The following is a 19,844-nucleotide window of genomic DNA, read 5'->3' as shown; positions in this document are numbered from 1 at the left end:
TGCTATGAAACAGCATGAGCACGAGAGATTTGAGGAATTCGTATTCCGGTTGCAAGAGCAGACTAATCGTTGTGCTTTCATTGGTACTGACGATGCCTTGTTGGACCAAATCATTGAGGGATGTAGATCTTCCGAGCTGCGAAAAAAACTCTTAACGAATGATGTGACACTCAACGATGCAATTTCATTCGGAAAAATACTTGAGGAGGTTCAAAAGCAAACGAAAAAATACGAAAAACCATCGCCTTCCATGATAATTCAACAGATTTCAAAGAGGAGTTCCGAACAAGTTAGCTCGAGGAAATGTTACAACTGTAACAAGCCAGGTCACATAGCAAAGGAGGTCGAAAAATGCCCAGCGCGATATGTTTCTTGTTACAACTGCGAATCGACAGGACATTTCAAAGTATGTTGTCGAAAGAGGAAACAGAACGATTTCGATAAACGTAAAGGATCTGCGGCCAAACGGGTAAACTTGATCCAGAACGATACGGTTGATACTGATAAAGCAATATTCTTCGTAAATAGCGAGTTCGAACTTAATGAAGTGCTTCGATTAGAGGTAGGTGGTGTACCTATGAAAATGCTTATCGATTCTGGATCGCCAGCCAATATTGTTGATGGGAAAACATTCGATTTAATTAGAAATAAAAATGCGAGAATTCTTAATGAAAGGTACCCACAACAAGACGAGTTGAAATTCAAATCGTTTGCCTCCGACAAAAATATATACTTCAGTCGTGCTTTTGAGGCTGAAATTAGGATTCCAGGGGAAGAATCTGGAGTTTGGGCCCATGTATTAGTAGCTCCACAAGGGCAAACGATCTTGCTGAGCAAAAGTACGGCTTTCGCTCTAGGGGTTCTCAAAATAGGTTACCACGTAAATCATATTTCCACTGACGATCTGAACAGTGAAGTACAGGAATTCCCTAAAGTCCCTAACGTGCTGTTGAAAATACAAGTTGATGACAACGTTCGACCTGTTGCCCAAGCGGCCAGAAGATTTCCGATTGCGATGGAAGCTGATGTGGAAAAAGCGATCCAAGATCTATTGGATAAGAATATTATAGAGCGGGCGGAGGGTCCACTATCTTGGGTTTCTCCACTTGTACCGGTGAGAAAAGCTGATGGTCGAATTCGTTTATGCGTAGATATGTGAGCAGCAAATAAGGCAGTGCTCCGAGAGAACTACCCGATGCCAAATATCGATGCGGCAATGGCAACGATTACGAAGGTCTCAAAGATGTCTAAAATTGATTTGGAGGCGGCTTACTATCACTTCGAACTGGATAGCAGTAGTCGAAATATCACCACCTTTGTGTCCAGGAGCGGTGTTTACGGATTTTGCAGAATAATGTTCGGAATTAAGTCTGCTCCGGAGCTTTTCCAGCGAGAAATGGAAAACCTTTTTAGGGGTATTAAAGGTCTAGTAGTATATATGGATGATTTACTAGTCCATGGTGAAACTGACGCAGAACATGGTCATGCTCTACGCGAAGTTATGACTAAAATAGAAAAAAAAATATGAAGGTCAATCAAAAAAAATCGCAGTTCGGGGTTAAAGAAACCATCTTTTTGGTGCATGTTGTTTCCACTCGTGGAATCCGGCCTACTGAAGAAAAGATCAAAGCTATTTTAGATCTACAGTCTCCAAATTCTGTATCAGAACTTAGATCCCTTTTGGGATTGATTAATTTCGTGGGAAAATTCATTCCTAACCTGTCATCGATGACTCAACACATGAGAGCACTACTAGTTAAAGGCACAGTATTCAAATGGGAAGAAGAACATTCTAAGCAATTGGAATCGATAAAACGGAAATTGGGGAAAGTAGAATCTTTGGGATATTTTGATCCACATGATGAGACACTCTTAGTAACAGATGCAAGCCCCTTCGGTCTAGGAGCCATACTGATACAGATCAAAAACAATACTCCACGAACAATTTCGTGTATCTCCAAAATTTTAGTTAATCATGAATTGAAATACTGCCAAACCGAAAAGGAATGCTATGCCATAATATGGGCTATGGAAAAGTTATATATGTACCTCTATGGACACAAATTTACTCTTGTGACCGACTGTAAACCTTTCGAATACCTTTTTAATAAGGCTCAATCAAAACCGTCAGCCCGAATCGAGCGCTGGATACTGCGATTGATGAGTTTCGATTTTGCTGTAAAATACGAACCTGGCGAACTGAACTTAGCGGATCCCCTTTCACGACTTTCTCAAACAGGGGAAGGTTCTAGAAGTGATCCTGATATTATTGCCTGGTTGGCCGAAGAAGTACGACCAAAATGTTTGACTTTCGAAGATCTGGAAAGAGCGACACTAGAAGATGAGGAACTTCAAAGTGTCAAAGATGCGATCTACTCAGGTAACTGGGACGGTGCTCCCAGTGAATTTAGATGTACTACTATTCGAGATGATTTATCACTGTATGGTGAATTGGTTCTTCGTGGGGATAGGATTGTGATACCGCGACAGTTACGGGAAAAAGTAGTGAATCTAGCTCATGCTGGACACCAAGGAACAACGTCAATTAAAGCACAACTCAGAGCCAAAGTGTGGTTCCCAGCCATGGATAAATTGGTTGATTCAGCAGTAAAAGGTTGTAAGCCGTGTAAGATGACTGCCCTTCCGGACAAACCTAATCCGATGTCACGACGTCTGCTTACTGAACCTTGGCAAGATCTGGCTATCGATTTCAAAGAAGGTCTCCCTGGAGATGTTTCACTTTTGGTTGTGGTCTGCTATACAACACGGTTTATTCAAATAGAACCCATGAAACCTGCAACTACCCAACGGGTGATAGGAGCTTTACTAAAAATGTTCAGTGCGTTTGGTATTCCACGATCGATCACATCTGATAACGGTCCACAATTCAAGTCCGTGGAGTTCCAAAATTTCTGTGCAAGTTATGGAATTCATCTGAACCTCTCTACACCATATTGGCCGGAACAAAATGGAGCAGTAGAGAGGCAGATGCGTAATATCGGCAAACGTGTCAAAATCAGTTCAATACAAGGAACTGATTGGAAATCTGACCTCTATGAGTACCTAACGCTGTATCATTCCACGCCACAAGAAACTACGGGAGTGTCACCAGGAAAAATGATGTTTGGACGAGAAATTAAGAATCGAATTCCATCACTTCAGAATTCCATAACTCTACAGTGGGAAGCAGCTAAAGACCGCGATATGGCTAGAAAAGAATATCATAGAAACAAAGCAGATCTTCAACGTCAAGCAAAACATCATCAATTGAAGATGGGAGATACTGTCATTCTAAAGAACTTGAACAAAGGGACATTGGAACCGAACTTTAGTTCAGAAGAGTATGAAGTCATCGATTTAAACGGGGGTGAGGTACAGGTGAAGTCTAACGTTACTGGAAAGGTCTACAAACGGAACAGTTGTCATGTGAAGAAACTGGAAGTCGATAAAATTCAGACAAGGCGCACTTCTACGATTGATCAACCCATAATGGAGAAGGAGCTCGACGAACAGGATCAAAGCAGCATCGAGGACTCCAACGAAGAAGGTATACAAACGTTTCGAACCATCACGACGAGATCTAGAAAGGTTCCAAATAAGTATCGGGACTATATTTTGTAAGCTACACATACAATACAAAATGCTTTGGTTGATGATCGTTGTAATAGTAAATTAAATGTTTGTAGTTTTGAACCAAATGAATAATTGTTTTAAATAAATCGAAACTCTAAAAAAAAGGAGAGATGTAACGATATTACTTCATTGAATGGTAAACAGTGTGTGCGAGAGACAGAACGATGGTATTGATAGATGACAAGTAAAGATACGCTTGGTGTATGTATTGGTGTACGATGCGGAGTTCATGCATGTCAACCCGGTCGAAGCAAGTTAGTTACAGTCGAGCGAGCGATACGTTCGGACGCGAGTGCGAGAGTGCGGTTATTGAGTACGGTAGTGTACGGTGAACACAGAGTTTACATCGGTGTGATAGTGATAGTGATTGTATCGAATCTTCGATTCGATTTCTATAATAGGGCCCAATAACTGAATATTTACTTGTTGTGTTTGTGGTCGAATATATTTGATCAGTTGATCAATTTTTTCAGTCCAAAAGAGTCAAATATTTGGCTTCGGCCCAGGGATGCCAGGAGATTTCTTTAAATGTCTTCACATGGTACGAAAAAATGTCTTCAAATGTTTTCACAATCATATCGAAGAAAACTAATATTCATAACCAACTTTTGAACAAAGTTTGATAGCTTATTCAATGTTAATTCTAATTTGTGTTGTTATATAGCGCATTATATTAAACATATCTTGAGGTTTTGAAGTTTATTTCAATTAATGTGGACAAATAGGAATACAAGTCCAGAGCCCACAGGAATACAAGTGACACGGTTGAAAAAGCGAGCGAATTATACTGAGACAAAAGCTCTACTTCTTTCGACGATATTTTTGTCCAATAGTCAGAATTTCATGGAAATAGTATCTCAAAAATCCACGCAAGCTATCATACTGAAATGTCTTCACATATTTCATAATGTCTTCAATATGTCTTCACAAAATCAAATGTCTTCACAGTAAGTCAAATGTCTTCAAAATGAAGACATGTCTTCAAACCTGACATCCCTGCTTCGGTCAAACAGTGTATGACCACCCTAAAGCCGGGTTCAGACGGTGCGAGTAAGCATACGAGTCGGTCTAGTCAGTTACTGCAGTACAGCTACTCACACCGTGTGAACACATCATGCCAGTTAGTGTCATGTGTGATTCGGCGTGCGAGCTACTTCAAATTTTTTTGAATTTACTCGCACTCGCATCCCTCAAAACGTCAAAAACAGAATTTAGCGCTCGAATCAGGGATGCCAAATCTTTACATTGTCTTTACATGTCTCTATTTTTAAGATATTTGAAAATATGCGAAGATTATTATAGACTTGAAAATTATTGAAAAAACAAATAAAACCCTCATAGTTTCTAAGCGGAATCGTTGTTATTAAACGGTTTTATTTAGCTTGCCCTGTAATCTGTTTGTATGTTTGTAACATGTCCCACATTAGTAGAAATTTGACCCCCTTCTTGTTGACCGATTGATCTGAAATTTGGAACACACCTTTATCTCTGTAGTCATTACAAAACTGCGTATTTCATTATCTTGTAAATCCAAGATAGAGGCCGCTACAAAATGGCGGATCCCTTTCTTCCTCAAAACCTCATCAATGTGGGTTTTCCAAAACCCCATCAATATGGGTATCAAATGAAAGGGCTTGACTAGCAGAATACAGTTATTTAAGAAAAATGCAAATCCAAGATGGCTGCCACTACTAAATGGCGGACTACATAGATTCCCAAAACTTCATTAATATGGGTGTTGGGGGGAAGCAAACTACGCCACTGATGACTTGATCTGAACCTGCGCATCCGGACGGTGCCACTCCATGACGCACCCAGACAATCATTGACAGCTAGCTGTCATCACTGTCATTCTGAAAACTTCTCTCGTACCACACATTCTTTGCTAATCACAAAAAAGGAGTAGAGATAGAACCCAAAATAAAGTTGAATTCCCAAATTGTTAAATAATTGAATCATCCTGTCGTGCTTTGAATTTAAAACGAGGAGATCAAATGTAGGTAAAACCTAATAATGTAAAGTTCTTGTTTAATTATTGTTTCTCTTAATAAATACAGCTTTGAGCTCGCTATACATTGATAAAAACGCGTGCTGAATAGAACCTCCGAAACCCCCGTAACAATGGGTATCAAATGAAAGGGATTGACTAGCAGAACACGGTTATTTGTGAAAAATGCAAATCCATCAAAATTCTACCAAATGGCGGACTACATATTATGTCAAAACACCATTAATATGGGTATCAAATGAAAGGGCTTGAATAGTAGATCACAGTAGATCATGAAAAATTAAAATCCAAGATGGCCGCAATCACAAAATAGCAATATACTTTATTAAACGGTTTTATTTAGCTTGAACTGTTCGTATGTATGTATGTATGTCTGTAGGATTGTCCCACAGTAATAGAAATTTGACCAATAGGAACTGACCGGATAGGAACTGCTGTCATTTTAAAACTGCTTATCTTGAAAAATCCAATTTGGCCTCCGCTCAAAATCGCTGATTCCATATCATCTCAAAAAAAGGTTGATTGAGATATGTGTATCAAACCAACGAACTTGACTTGGAGAACACACTATGTATTTTCTGCAATCTACTCAATATCGGTATCAAATGAAATTTTTTGACTGATAGAATACAGTACAATGCCTTTATTGTAGAGAAATATTCTAATGAAACAGATAATGTACTAAAAACTAGAAAATAAAATGAGTAAACAAAAACTTTTTAAATTATAAAATCCATTCATTTTCATTATCCACAATTAGTGATTTCATCATATGTCCCACTATTTTATTTTAGTCTTATCAATGCCCTAGACTAATGAAGGAGAGGTGTGATAACTACTAACTGCAACTTGCCTAATTATTTTCTCTAGCTTTTAGTACATTATTATGTTTAATCACAAATAAACCGTTTAACTTAAAAAGTTTTTTTACTCATTTTATTTTGTTTTGCACGCTGGTGGGGCACGTTTTCTTTTTGAGATAGTTTTCTTGGGATTCTAAATATAAAATCATTATCGGGCACAATTTTCATTCGAAATTCACTCACAACTTCCAAAAAAAGTATTGTTCTAAAAAACAGAATACATATTCCATTTAAAAAAGTAGATTTTCATTCATTATTTTAGTTTTTGAGGCGTATTTATTCCTCCTGCAAATCTACTATCATTTTCATTTCACAAATTGGTACACGAAGCTGCTGTCAAGGCGAAATAATTCAAAATTTGAAAAATCTTTTAGACTGCCATTTGTAGCACTACATACTTTCGGAATTATTTTAGCTATGGATGCTTTCGAGATTCTAAAAAAATATCGACAATAATCTGAACGATATTCCAGAAGAAAGGTACAACATTTCTAGTTTCACTTATGTAGGTATAGCATCCCTCATGAGTGTATCTTGCGTTGTATTTGTGGAGCAATTAAATCCAACAGTTTTTTCACTTTTTCAGGTGTTATTCTCAACACTGCTCTGTACTCTCGGGGATCATCATCGTAGAGTTACTTCAATATTGTATTTGTTGCTCCTTTTTTTTGCATCCAATTCCTGGACCGAATCCTTTTTTCTTTCTGCTTTTTCCGGATAGTACCTTCAGTTCAAAGAAATTCAGCACAAAGTATTTTTAAACACGGCCAGTGTGTGTTTAGCGATAAAATTGTGTAATGATAAATTCAACTGAAAATCTAAGACGAAAACTGCCAATAAAGAAGTCGATTTCGGATCAATCATCTGACAAATTCGGATCTGATTGCTGTTTCTGACGATTTGATGGACATTTGAAAAACCGCCTGGCATCTCTGGAAAACCTGTGCCGTAGTATCTAGTTTCTTGCCAGCAGCTCACATTGTGTGAACGGACAAGGCGAGTCAACCATTTGTCAAGCGAGTTCACCGGGTCAGTAGCTGCTCATTGTGAAGCCAGCTACTAGCAACGTATAAATGGGCCTTAACACGTGTTTGTGGCGCTTATGAAAAAAAGGTTAAGTACCGCTGCTCTAATCTGATGGAAAGGATGGAAAGCAAAGTAACCTACCTCACAAGTATGAATGTTGTTACCAGATGTCGACACTGTCATTCCTCATCGCGAATATTTCGTAACTTTGGCATTATGCTGGTTGAGAATGGCTCTTAAACCACAAGCTGCTCTTTTTGTCTCAGCTCTTTTTCTGTTTGATTTCTTTGACGTTTATTTATTTTCAGTTCGTGATTTCGTGGTTGTTGGGAGATCCATAACTATCGAACTAATTTCAATAACGTAAAAATGTTGTTGTCTTCTAAAAAGTTCGTGCAATTTGCGGTATGTATATTTAGAAATGTATTTCGTTTAACATCTTTCATATTGTTAATATATACTTTATAATTATTCGGTTCATTACATAACTGTTTCAATGTTTTGGTTCTGAAGGTGAGGAACATCCGGGGTATCTGCTCAAGCTCACCGAAATTGAGTGATAATTTATTTGTACATCGTGACACCCCGGAGGACAATTCAAGTATCCCCTTCGAGTTTACAGAGGAGAACAAAAAGGTGAAGCCTTTTGTAATTAATCATGAAAAGCTTAAGATTACTTTTTCAATGAAAAGTCGATCAAATATAATATAAACTGTTTATTTTTCTCAAATCTCAAATCATAGAGAGTTAAGGCTATCCTTAACATTTACCCTGAGGGCCACAAACGAGGTGCAATGATTCCTTTGCTCGATCTAGCCCAGAGACAGCATGGATGGCTTCCTATTTCCGCGATGCACAAAGTAGCGGAGATTTTGGATTTACCAAATATGAGAGTCTACGAGGTTGCCACCTTTTACACGATGTTTATGCGTAAACCAACTGGAACCTATCATGTCCAAGTATGTACGACTACACCTTGTTGGCTACGTGGTTCCGATGAAATTTTGGATGTCTGCAAGGTGGGTTACTATGTTGAATTTAAGTGAACATTCCGTTAATACCAGCATATCTGCAGAAAAAGCTAGGTATTTCAGTTGGGGAAACGACCAAGGATGGTAAATTTACAATTTCCGAAGTGGAATGTTTGGGAGCCTGTGTGAATGCCCCTATGATAGCAGTGAATGACGATTACTATGAAGACCTCACAGCTAAAGATACCGAGGAGATTTTAGAGAGCCTAAAGAAAGGTCAAGTTCCTCGACCAGGTCCCTGGAACGGACGCTTTGCCTCAGAGCCAGCTGGTGGATTAACATCGTTGAAAGAGGAACCTACAGGTCCGGGATTCGGATTGCAACCAGGATTGTAAGCTGTTACCAATTTATGAAAGCGTAATAAAAATGCAAGAGATCAGAACGGAGTTACTTCAACTTCGGCTTAATTGAAAGAGTCCATACAAATATTAGTTTCGGGATGTTGAAAAAGTCCATGTCCAGCGTTATTATTTAATAATGTGTGCTACGTCCACTACTTTTTTTCAACCTGTATGCAGACAAGGGATCAGATTTACTATAATTTGAACAGCTTACGAACGGCCTACAAGAGCGTCCATACACTGAAAGATTTTCTATGTTCCCCCAAGGACAAGATCCATCCGGATGAAAAGTACGGTATTTACGAGATTCCGTACAAATCTTGCCCGGCTGTGTATACAGGGTAGCTTCGATATAGCGTACTGTTAGAATAGTAATCGTTGAATTATTGTATAGTAGTAAGCCTTGATTATAATAAAACTACTTTTGTCATTCGTTACCCAAACCTCATCTGAACAAGACGTATTTTATCAGGTTATGGGCCCAGACAAGCTGCTATAGAAAAGGCACTGTTTGGAGAGAAAATTTTTTCACTGTGAAGATTTTGAAGAAGTTTTTAGAAGCAAGATGTCTATTCCGATTGTTGGCGATGAAAGAAATGCTGGAGACCAAGCTAGCGGATCGAGACCAACCGGTGGTGTGGTTTCGGTGGACGCGAGGGAAGTGCTTCGTGGATCTGAGAATTACAATTCCTGGGCGTTCTCAACCAAGATGGTGCTCATCAAGGAGCGGACCTGGTGTGCCGTGAAGGACCGTAATGAAGGAGATCCGGAAGTAAGCGATGAGGTGTCGGAACAAGCTCTGGCGACCATTTGCCTGAACATCGACCGGAGCATCTACGGATTAGTTCAAAATGCGAAGACAGCGAAGAAAGCATGGGACGCGTTACGGAACACATTCGAGGATAGCGTTTCTACTCGTAAGATTGGACTTCTGCGAAGGTTGACGGGAATTCGCTTGGTAGTAGCCGAGCGGGACGATGATGTCATTTGCCAATCTCCCCAGGAATATGTGAACGAGATCATGGTGACCTGTAACCAGCTGTCGAAGGTCGGTTTCAAGGTGGACGATACCCGGATGTGTAGTTTGCTACTCAAGGGTTTACCGAAGAAGTATGATCCAATGATCTTGGGCCTGGAATCGTCTGGAGTGGCGCTGAACGCGGACCTGGTGAAATCAAAGATCATGCAAGAAGTTAAGGTACTGACAGGTTCGATACCGGTTGAAAGTGAGGGTGTGTTCTTCAGCAAGCAGAACGTATCAAAGAAGCAGGTGGACAAGTCTGGCAAGCAAGTCGACAAGTCTACCGTGAAGTGTTTCCGTTGCAAGAAAATCGGACACTTTGCATCGGAATGCCAGAAAGAGAAGCGTCCTGTCCCGAAAGGTAATGCGGCTTTCTATGCTGCTAATGCTGTGCAGTCGAATGAGAGGAATGACACTGATTGGTTTTTTTTTTCAATATATATATTTTTATCAAGGCTCATATGGCGTTAGCCTGACGGGGCCGGAGTTCAATATTTTGACAATTTTTCTTATTATCAATGTTAGTAATATTTAACCGATTACTCGCGGTCGGCTCGAGGTTAGTATTACAAGTGTTCTCGTAATTGGGATGTTGCTGTCTCCAATGCTCTGTACGTGTGCCCGACACGGGATACTTCCTATTGGGATGCAGCTGACCATTAATCAGCAACGCCCCCTAGTATGTACCCCATATCTAGCGTGGTGCGTCTTCTCGACTCGAGGAATCCAAGATAGAATGGTCACTAGCCGGCGCAATCATCAGCTCGTGTAGAGTTGTCATGAGCGGTACAACCTTTGACTCTTGTTGAATCATCAGTGGACTGCACAACCTTTGGCCCGTGTATCTGTAAAGAGTGTGTGTATGTATTGCCGATTGGTTTTTTGATTCTGGCGCAACCGTTCATTTGTGTCGGAGCAAGGAAATTCTGGAAAACCCACAGGAAGTATCTACTAGGATCAATGTGGCCAATAACGCTGCGGTGGAAGTCGTGGCCGAAAGGATCGGTAAAGCTGGAAGCGAATTGCGGTGAAAGGACATGTGACCTCACAATGAGCGACGTGCTGTGCGTTCCGGATCTGGCGATTAATCTACTTTCGGTGAGCAAGGTATGCAAGAATGGATTTCGAGTGTTGTTCACCAAGGAAGAGTGCCAAGTAGTCGATCCGGACAATGCGATAGTTGCGATTGGTCGTGAAGTTGATGGCCTGTACAAGCTATCCGAAGTGAAGAAGCCCGTGGTGAATCTGGTCCAAGACGGTAGATACGAGCTATGGTACCGGCGAATGGGACACCTCTCAGCCAGTGGAATGAAGCGATTGAAAAGTATGGTGACTGGTTTGGAGTTCGAGGTGAAGGATCCGGCGAAGTGCGTACCATGTATTGAAGCTAAACATTGTCGTCAACCATTTGAAGCAAAGGGACATCGAGAGGATCGCATACTGGAACTGGTCCACTGGGATTTGTGTGGTCCCTTGGAATCAGAGTCGATGGGAGGCAGTCGTTATTTTCTGACCTTCATTGACGACGCAAGTCGGAAAACTTTCGTGTATTCGGAAAGCGACCGGATGTATCAAACCTGCGAATATTTGGAGCGGAGGTAATGGTACACGTCCCTTAGGAAAAACGTAAGAAGTGGGAGAGGAAATCCGAAGCGTGTATTTTTGTTGGATACAGTGAAGGTTCCAAGGCGTACAGGGTGTACAGCAAGAAAACGAAGAAGGTATTGATGAGCCGAGATGTTATCTTCGTGGAGGAAATGGAAGTTAAGCGCACCGAAGCAATTGGCGAATCATCGGATATCGCAGAAGGAAGCGAGGTTATAATTCAAAATGAGCTGATTGAAGTTGACGGTCAAACTGAGCCAACTGAAGGTAACGACGAGCGTTAAACTTACAAAATAAAAAGAAAACTCAAAAAGTGTGTCAGAAAGACTTCCCATCCTAATGCATGGGAATCCATGTTCATTCACACTGCTGAGCCGCCGCTTATGAATTAATTTGAAACTCCGAATACATCGTTCTTATTCAACTTGACGAAACAGAACATGCCCTGACTTCTCTCCGACGCGTACTACACAAGTACATTACCATTTTGTTGTTGACTGATTAGTCGGACATCGTCCCGTAGATGAACAGCATCGAGCCCGAAACCGGACGACTAAAAAGGTGAATTTTACATCCTTTTTACGTTCGGTAGAACAATAAGTGTTGTGTCCTGTAGCGTTATGCGTGTAACGTGTATTCGTTATTTATCCTGCTTCTAATCATTGTCCCTGTTCTGTAACTACCCACCTTCTTCTGTGCATACCTGGCGGTGGGTCTGAAGGTAAGGATCTTAACTTATTAATAATACTTTCATTTGAGAAATTGCTATTCAGAATCTGTTTTTTATTAACTGAATTGATAAACTTTTTATTTATATATTTAGCTATTCGAGCTATTCCACATTATATATGGCACCGTCACAGTACTCGAAATATCCAAGCAACGGCAGTGTATACTCTACTCTTCGCCGCTCCACCACCCTTCGGAAGAGGAACTGACAGACTTCTTCTCACTCCAAGGGCGACGATTTATCGTCGCTGGTGACTTCAACGCAAAACACACCTTTTGGTTATCAAGGCTGATTACCACTCGTGGTCGCGTTTTATACAACGTTATCACTGACTATGGCTATGACATCGCATCATGCGGCAAACCGACACACTGGCCAGTGGATCTCATACGACTTTCAGACCTGCTAGATTTCGCTGTCGCTTCTTCTGGACTTATCATCTGATCACTCACCAATACCCCTGGGATGCTTCATAGAAACGGAAGTGAAGCAGACGTCATCCAATCTCAATAACTTTTCAACGAACTGTACAAAATATATATCTGTATACATATATCTCCTCTGACATTCTCGATCTACCTCTAGATAACGAACAATATATCGACCAACTCAGTGTACTCATGAAGAATGCTGCTCAGATAGCTACCCCACTTATGAAGACCCAGAAACACAAAAAATTGTTTCTGCCTCCCACATAAAATAAGCAGTTGCAGAAAAGCGACGACTAAGACTAATCTGGCGAAACAAACGATCGCTAGAATCTAAAAACCAATTCAATATGGCACAACGTAAATTAAGAAAGCTATCACAAGACGAGAAAGATGAAAAATTCTATAATTACCTAACTGAATTGTCGCCAAATCAAGATACTAATTACTCACTATGGGAAGCAACTAAGAATCTAAAACGACCTCACTTACAGGTCCCGCCGTTTAGAATGCCCTCTGGGAATTGGGCCAGAAGTGACGATGAAAAAGCAGTAACATTTGCAAACCATCTTCAAAAAGTTTTCACTTCGAATCAAGAACCTAATCAAAAAACGCTCGAATTTTCTGGTGCCAAAACAAAATGAAAGTCATACATCGGCTGGTGAGACATGTTATCAAAAATCACATCAATGTGAAAAAGTCAACCGGTATTGACCAAACAATGGACATATGATCAAGGGACTACCTGATCTAGCAATTAAACATCTCGCGAGAATTTTCAACGCAATGGCCCATATAGGATATTTCCCACAAGCATGGAAATTTTCGACTATCATTATGATTCCTAAACTAGGGAAAAACGCCCAAAAAGAGGAATCTTATAGTCCTATCAGCATCCTTCCAATCTTCTCAAAAGTGTTCGAAAAAATTATCCTAATAAAATCAAATTCAATTCGGATTCCGAGCAAAACATGATACTATTGAATAAGTGCACCGATTGGTAAAAGAAATTCGTAAAGTATTTAAAGGCCGCGGATATTGCTCAGCGCTTTTTCATTCGATAAAGTCCGGCACGAAGGACTGCTCTATAAAATTAAAAATATTCTACCACAAGTATATGAAATTATGCGTTCTTCTTCTTCTTCTTCTTATATGGCACTAACGTTCCTAGAGGAACTCCGCCGTCTCAACGTAGTATTACTTGCGTCATTTTCATTAGTACTTAGTTGAGATTTATATGCCAAATAACACGCCTTGAATGCATTCTGAGTGGCATGCTCTAGAATACGCGTGACCACAGTGCAAGTCAGAGGAAATTTCTTTGAAGAAAAATTTCCCCGACCAGAACGGGAATCGAACCCGAACCCCCGGCATGTTAGGTTTGACGCTAACCACTCGGCCACGGGAGCACACAATGCGTTCGCGTTCTTACCTACTGGGAAGAAAGTTTCATGTTCGGTATAACCAAACTCTATCACCAAAGCGAGAAATCTATGCTGGCGTTCCACAGGGCAGTGTTCTTGGACCAATAGAGAATTGGTCCAGGAACACTTATCTACACAACTGATCTCCCGACTGCGCGGAACTTAATGACTACAACATTCGCAGATGACACAGCTATGCATTCTCAGTAGTAAAAAACAGAACGATTGCTCCACGGGATCTCCAGGAACACATACGTCATACGTCGAGACTTAAGCCGGGTTCAGACGGTGCGAGTAAGCATACGAGTCAGTCTAGTCAGTTACTGCAGTGCAGCTACTCACACCGTGAAAACACATCATGCCAGTTAGTGTCATATGTGATCCGGCGTGCGAGCTACTTCAATGTTTTTAGAATTTACTCGCACTCGCATCCCTCAAAACGTCAAAAACAGAATTCAGCGTTTGAATCAGGGATGGCAAATGTAAAGAAATGTCTCTATTTTTGAGATATTTGAAAATATGCGAAGATATTTATAGACTTGAAAATTATTGGAAAAACAAATGAAACCCTCATATTTTTCAAACGAAATCGTTGTTATTTTGTTATTTTGCTACACATGTGAAATCTTAACTGTAAGAATTGATAACAAACGTAATACTTTATTATGTTAGAGTTAAATGCATAACCGAATATTGTTATTTCCACATCATGGAAGATTCAGTAAATTGTATGAAAAAAACATTACTAAATTTTGATGTTTCAAATTTTTATTTGTTTGTTTTGTAAGGACACGTAATCATCTTTTCTCACCAATTCGGCCTTTTCGTGAATTTCAAACTTGAAGCATGAAAAAATTGTTACGGGCTATGTTTTTTGTACACATCAAGAGATCCTACGAGTATTGGGTTTTTTGTTCCGTATTTAATGCGCTAAATTTTTCTCCCAGCATCTTCATAGCATCAGCGTGTGTTTCTACAATGGGTCTGATTTCCTTGTAATTATCTTTCACAAACAAAGCAAAGCCACGTGTAGGTTTCACGGGAACAGTTACTTTTTTACCTTCTTTATTTTTTTTGTTCAGGAATAGTTCAATTTTCCCATAGCAATAGGCACACCGGATGTTTTCAGTCTTTTTAGAACGTGAATGGGTTTTGTATCTAGAAAAATATAAAATATAAAAAAATGCACGCTCCAAAATGAAATTTTATCGACTCAACTCTTTTTTGCAGAGGACGCACTGATAAGTGTACTTGTATTCGATTTCATACCGATGGCACACCGTAATCGAAGGAAGCTCCGGAAAGATATTCATTGCTTGCCTGGTCCATTTTTTCCAGCATTTACCATGACCATTTTCCATGTGAAAAATCCATGCGGCTGCGTGACACATTTCATGGATTAACGTACAACGCAATCGGCCAGCCGTTGTTAGTATCTTATTGCTCAACTCAATTCGACACGATCGTTCGTTATTTCTGTTTGAAATGCGGGGAGTCAATGAAAATAAATTCTTTTATATAGCTTTTTAGTGCAGTAATTGTCAGGGAGTTTTCACATATGCTAACAGTTGCATGTTGATTTCTACTATGAAGCATACTAACTTTTTTATATTAAAACATCTGCCGGCAGTAGTTGTCAATTTTTTGTTCCAACTGAGAGGTATTGTTAATTGATTTTGGAATACTTTTTCGTTGTACATATTGTACAATATTTCTGAAAGTTCATCCTTATGCAAGTCAAATTTTTTCCTATATTTTAATGCGTCTTTACAACAATTTTCTAATGGTGTTTGATCTGCAAAACAAAACTATATTCAATATTCTCTTACAATTTACTGTTAGAATATTACCGTCTAAAGATCCCAAGAATGATACAGAAATATCCTTTTCTCGTTTTTTGAGACGTTCCTTTGCATAATTCGTTTTACCTAAAAAGAAAAATTAGGAAGATGAAGATGTTCAATTACATTATACTGAAAGTAGATAGATAATAATCGACGTTCTTAAAGGTTTCTTCAGCATGTTCATGTTTGCGTATACTACCGAAAGTTTATGCTCAAATATCTCATTATATAATACGTACTGAATAAAGCTATAAAGTGATGAGAAGGCTGGAGTGCGTCATTTGTGGAGCGTGGAAACAGGCTTCGAAATTGGAGTTTATCCCTTATCTTCATAGATGGAACTATTGATATCGTGAATTTGGCCACCCACCGCTGTGCTGTGTTGTACGTGTTATCTGTAGTGATGTTGTCGTCGATCGGTAGATTTTGGGATCGAAAGTTTTTGTTTGGGCCAACCATCATATCATCTATTATTTGTAACACATATACATGGATAACTTGCGTTCTGTTGTCTTCTTATCGTAATATCAAGTTTAGCTAGAACCCCTCCTGGGGTTCTGGTCTGGGCTTATCAAAACAACCGTTCACGATCACGAGTAGATGACGAATTGAGTGGAAGTGCTCTGTCGTTGTCTCCTGCTGTGCAACTGCTTATGAATCAATTCACCGAAATCAAAGGTACGTTTGATGTACTGCGTAATGACTTGCATAGCAAAAATGATTCCGTGAAGTATGAAATGAACGGTAGGCTGGATGCTGTATCACAGGAAATTCATACGCTCAGTGTGAATTTCAGGAGTGTGCTTCGAAATTTAATGACAACGACGTGGCTCTAAACTTGCTGAATGAGCGGGTTGACAGGATCAACAGGACAACCGTAACGAGTTGATCATCAGTTGTAGTCCGTTTATCAATGGTGAAGATTTGGGTGCGTACTTCAGGGCTACTTGCATGTAGGATTCGGCGACTCTGAAGCTCCACTGATCGACATAAGGCGTATGAAATCCGGCACACCAAAGGATGACGATGAAAGTTTGGTCGTGGTGCAGTTTGGCTTGAAGAATGTCCGAGACCGGTTTTACAGTGCCTACCTACGTGATCGGAATCTGATATCGAACCTCATCGGAATAAATTCGGCGCGCCGAGCGAACGAAAATTGGACGTATTCAGCGCGCAAAGTTGAGCAAGCAACGCTACGTAAGAAGAAAGAGGGCAAGTTGACATCGGTATTTACCAAACTAGGAACTGTCTACCTGAAAACAACTGAATGACCGATCGCTGCAGTCCACACCGAACAACATCTGAATGATTTTACATAGTTCTGAAACTGAATGATTTTAGTAGTTCGCGCGGATGAATCAGTCTGATGTCGCCGGAAATTATGTGTATTCGCTCGAAGCTGCGCTGCCGGAAGAGGACGAGCTGAACGAAGCCCCTTTCGAGGACTATTGGAACACCATTAAAACAGCCATCAACAGCGAAGCAGAGAACATACTCGGGCACGTGGGACGTATTCAGCGGAACGAGTGGTTTGACGATGAATGTAGGAGGGTGATGGATGAGGACAACGCTGCGCGGGCGGCTAAGTTACGCAATGCCAATCAGAACGTGGAAAAACATCGACAGAAGATGCAGCGTACCCAAATCTTCCGGGGTAAAAAGCGCTGCCTGGAGGAGGCGGAGTATGCAGAGTTGGAGCAGCTCCATCGGTCTCAGGAAACACGAAAGTTTTACCAGAAGCTCAACGCATCCCGCAAAGGCTTGGAAAATTATGGACGAGAACGGTTTTCCCGGGAAGCTGATTGACTGATTAAAGCTACGGTTGATGGTACGCAGTGCTGCGTGCATATTTCGGGTGGACTGACGAGTTCATTCGTATCCCACAGGGGACTTTATCAAGCACATGCTGGCAGGCAGGCGGAATCGAGGCCGACCGAGGCTGCTTAGACAGCAGTGTAACCATCGACGGCGATGAGTTCGAGATTGTTGACGAGTTCGTCTACCTTGGCTCATTGGTGATGGCGGACAATGACAACAGCCGCGAGATTTGAAGTCGTGCCTACTATGGGTTTCACAAGCAATTGCGGTCGAACAGACTGAGCCAAAGTACAAAGTGTACATTGTATAAGGCGCTTATTAGACCGGCTGTTCTCTACGGGCATGAAAGCTGAACAATGCTCGAGAAGGATCTGCGAGTGCTCGGAGTTTTCGAAAGACGAGTAATAAGAACGATCTCTGGCGGCGTGCTGGAGAACGGAGTATGGACTTGGTCCCAGCGTAATGGATTACATGTTAACCATGCTTAATGTAAAGCTCTGTAGATCAGGACAAGATCAAGAAGCATGTCACAGCTCATTTTGTTGCCGAATACAATTGTGGATGGACAAGTGATTCGGTGGACTGAAAAAGCAATCAACCTCGGCTTCGTCTTCCAGAATGATCCTCAATGGGATGGACTCATATGCCAGCAATCCGGTAAAATTTATAGAGTTTTGCGAACGTTGTACAGCAGTGCATCTTGTGCTCCTGTCACAACGCGCCTGAAACTAATTCTTCCGTATTTTTGTTTGGCGATGTGTTTCATGTAAATCCGAGTGTTGTATAATTGAATAGGCTGCGCGTTGCACTAAACTGTTGTGTACGATTCGTTTACGGTTTAAATCGTTACTCTAGAGTGAGTAATTTGCAACAAAATCTTGTGGGTTGCTCGTTTGAACGATTGTATGCATATCGCTCTTGCATGTTCATCAGGAAGATTATGACAAACTGTATGCCAATTACTCTGCATCACTGATTCCGTTTCGAGGTCGTCGTGTGCAAAACATGGTTATCCCTGCAAACTCCCCTTCGGTTGCACAAAAAGGTGCCGTAAAGTCGCTTAAGCGCGTTCCGTCATCAGAAGATGTATCTTCCGAAGAAAAGTCAACTCATTTTAAAAAAGCCCCCCTCTGAGAAATCCGCAAACCTCGTCACTCATCAACCCTCCCGTTTCAACTCAACCATCGATCTCGCATTCCTTATCTGTTGCTCCCGATCCCCCTCAACCATCCACTTACTCCCCCTCCCCTCTTACGTTACGAAGCAAGCTAACGAGATTGTTGTCGGCAATCGATTCATACTAGAATATAGCGCATATGTGCCCAGCCATAACATAGAAATTTCGGGGGTTATTACAGAAACGGGCCTGACGAGTAAATTGACAAAAGAGGGAGACGGCAGATTCAAAAAGCTTCCTTTGACGAAAGTTAAAATTTTGGACTGCCAACAATTAGGAAAAGTGCCCTAGGAAGAGGGAAAAATAATATTCACGCCGTCCGACTCGTTTCGAGTAACTTTTGCTGGTTCCGCCCTCCCTGACTACGTTATGGTGGATAAATCGAGGTTATCGATGCGACTCTTCGTGCCAAAGCCCATGACTTGCAAAAAATGCAAGTCAGTTGGTCACACTTCAGCTGCCAACAAGGAGCGCTGTGCCACTTGTAGAGAGCAACATGTGGACAACACCAGCAGTGCGACTGAGCATAAGTGTCCATATTGCGAGTGAACTCCACACGTGCTCTTAGCTTGTGAAACTTATAAGAGTCGCTGGGATAAACAGAAGCGCTCTTTGAAGGAACGCTCGAAGCGCACATTTGCGGAAATTTTAAAGGACGCTTCTTCACTGGCTCAGCAACAATAACAACAACCAATCTCCACACACAATGTTTTCTCTACGTTGCCGGTTGATGAAATGGAGGCGGACACAGCTAGCAGGGGCACACCGTTTATTTTCAAAGGGAATCCCCGGCGTAAAAATGTGACCACTCCCAAAGTTCAAGAACATGTCCCCCCGATGATAGCCCCTGTTAGCTTGCCTAAAAAATTGAGTGCAGCGGACAAGCAAAATCAAG

At 40.9% G+C, this 19,844-nt stretch overlaps 5 protein-coding genes across 6 annotated transcripts in view; 4 read left to right on the top strand and 1 right to left on the bottom strand.

Moving 5' to 3' along the window:
* Positions 1-4: 4 nt before the first annotated feature.
* On the top strand, positions 5-1,159 carry LOC129761190 (uncharacterized). The gene has a single exon (XM_055758903.1). It carries the CDS (start codon positions 5-7, stop codon positions 1,157-1,159), a length of 1,155 nt encoding a protein of 384 aa, XP_055614878.1.
* A 1,001-nt stretch (positions 1,160-2,160) lies between these two features.
* On the top strand, positions 2,161-3,621 carry LOC129761189 (uncharacterized protein K02A2.6-like). The gene has a single exon (XM_055758902.1). The coding sequence runs from the start codon at positions 2,161-2,163 to the stop codon at positions 3,619-3,621; it is 1,461 nt and encodes a 486-aa protein (XP_055614877.1).
* Positions 3,622-7,776: 4,155 nt separating this feature from the next.
* On the top strand, positions 7,777-8,947 carry LOC129767355 (NADH dehydrogenase [ubiquinone] flavoprotein 2, mitochondrial). Its single transcript, XM_055768136.1, has 4 exons — positions 7,777-7,935; positions 8,044-8,166; positions 8,274-8,549; positions 8,606-8,947. The coding sequence occupies exons 1-4, from the start codon at positions 7,900-7,902 to the stop codon at positions 8,894-8,896; spliced, it is 726 nt and encodes a 241-aa protein (XP_055624111.1). The 5' UTR covers positions 7,777-7,899; the 3' UTR covers positions 8,897-8,947.
* A 513-nt stretch (positions 8,948-9,460) lies between these two features.
* LOC129767351 (uncharacterized) lies at positions 9,461-17,601 on the top strand. The gene is made up of 2 exons (XM_055768121.1): positions 9,461-12,249; positions 12,352-17,601. Exon 1 carries the CDS (start codon positions 9,468-9,470, stop codon positions 10,392-10,394), a length of 927 nt encoding a protein of 308 aa, XP_055624096.1. The 5' UTR covers positions 9,461-9,467; the 3' UTR covers positions 10,395-12,249; positions 12,352-17,601.
* LOC129767343 (uncharacterized) overlaps positions 14,861-19,844 on the bottom strand; it is a 24,627-nt gene continuing 19,643 nt past the window's right edge. For both annotated transcript variants that reach the window (XM_055768097.1, XM_055768106.1), the window contains exons 3-6: positions 15,961-16,038; positions 15,713-15,905; positions 15,329-15,586; positions 14,861-15,268 (exon numbers count right to left, since the gene is read on the bottom strand). In XM_055768097.1, coding sequence (XP_055624072.1) covers positions 15,004-15,268; positions 15,329-15,586; positions 15,713-15,905; positions 15,961-16,038 — 794 coding nt within the window. In that variant the 3' untranslated portion in view covers positions 14,861-15,003. The remainder of the gene's footprint in view (positions 15,269-15,328; positions 15,587-15,712; positions 15,906-15,960; positions 16,039-19,844) is intronic.

Source organism: Toxorhynchites rutilus, chromosome 1, assembly GCF_029784135.1.
Source record: "Toxorhynchites rutilus septentrionalis strain SRP chromosome 1, ASM2978413v1, whole genome shotgun sequence".
NCBI classification, from domain to species: Eukaryota; Metazoa; Arthropoda; class Insecta; order Diptera; family Culicidae; genus Toxorhynchites; species Toxorhynchites rutilus.
The sequence above is the reverse complement of the archived record's forward strand: the minus strand, read 5'-3'. Positions and strand labels throughout refer to the sequence as shown.

Excerpts from the sequence above, each read along its gene's own strand:
- LOC129761190 (XM_055758903.1), top strand. The coding sequence starts at position 5 with ATGAAACAGCATGAGCACGAGAGATTTGAGGAATTCGTATTCCGGTTG.
- LOC129761189 (XM_055758902.1), top strand. The coding sequence starts at position 2,161 with ATGAGTTTCGATTTTGCTGTAAAATACGAACCTGGCGAACTGAACTTA.
- LOC129767355 (XM_055768136.1), top strand. The coding sequence starts at position 7,900 with ATGTTGTTGTCTTCTAAAAAGTTCGTGCAATTTGCG. Across the intron at positions 7,936-8,043 it reads AAAAGTTCGTGCAATTTGCG|GTGAGGAACATCCGGGGTAT; the intron begins GTATGTATATTT and ends TTGGTTCTGAAG. Across the intron at positions 8,550-8,605 it reads AAATTTTGGATGTCTGCAAG|AAAAAGCTAGGTATTTCAGT; the intron begins GTGGGTTACTAT and ends GCATATCTGCAG.
- LOC129767351 (XM_055768121.1), top strand. The coding sequence starts at position 9,468 with ATGTCTATTCCGATTGTTGGCGATGAAAGAAATGCTGGAGACCAAGCT.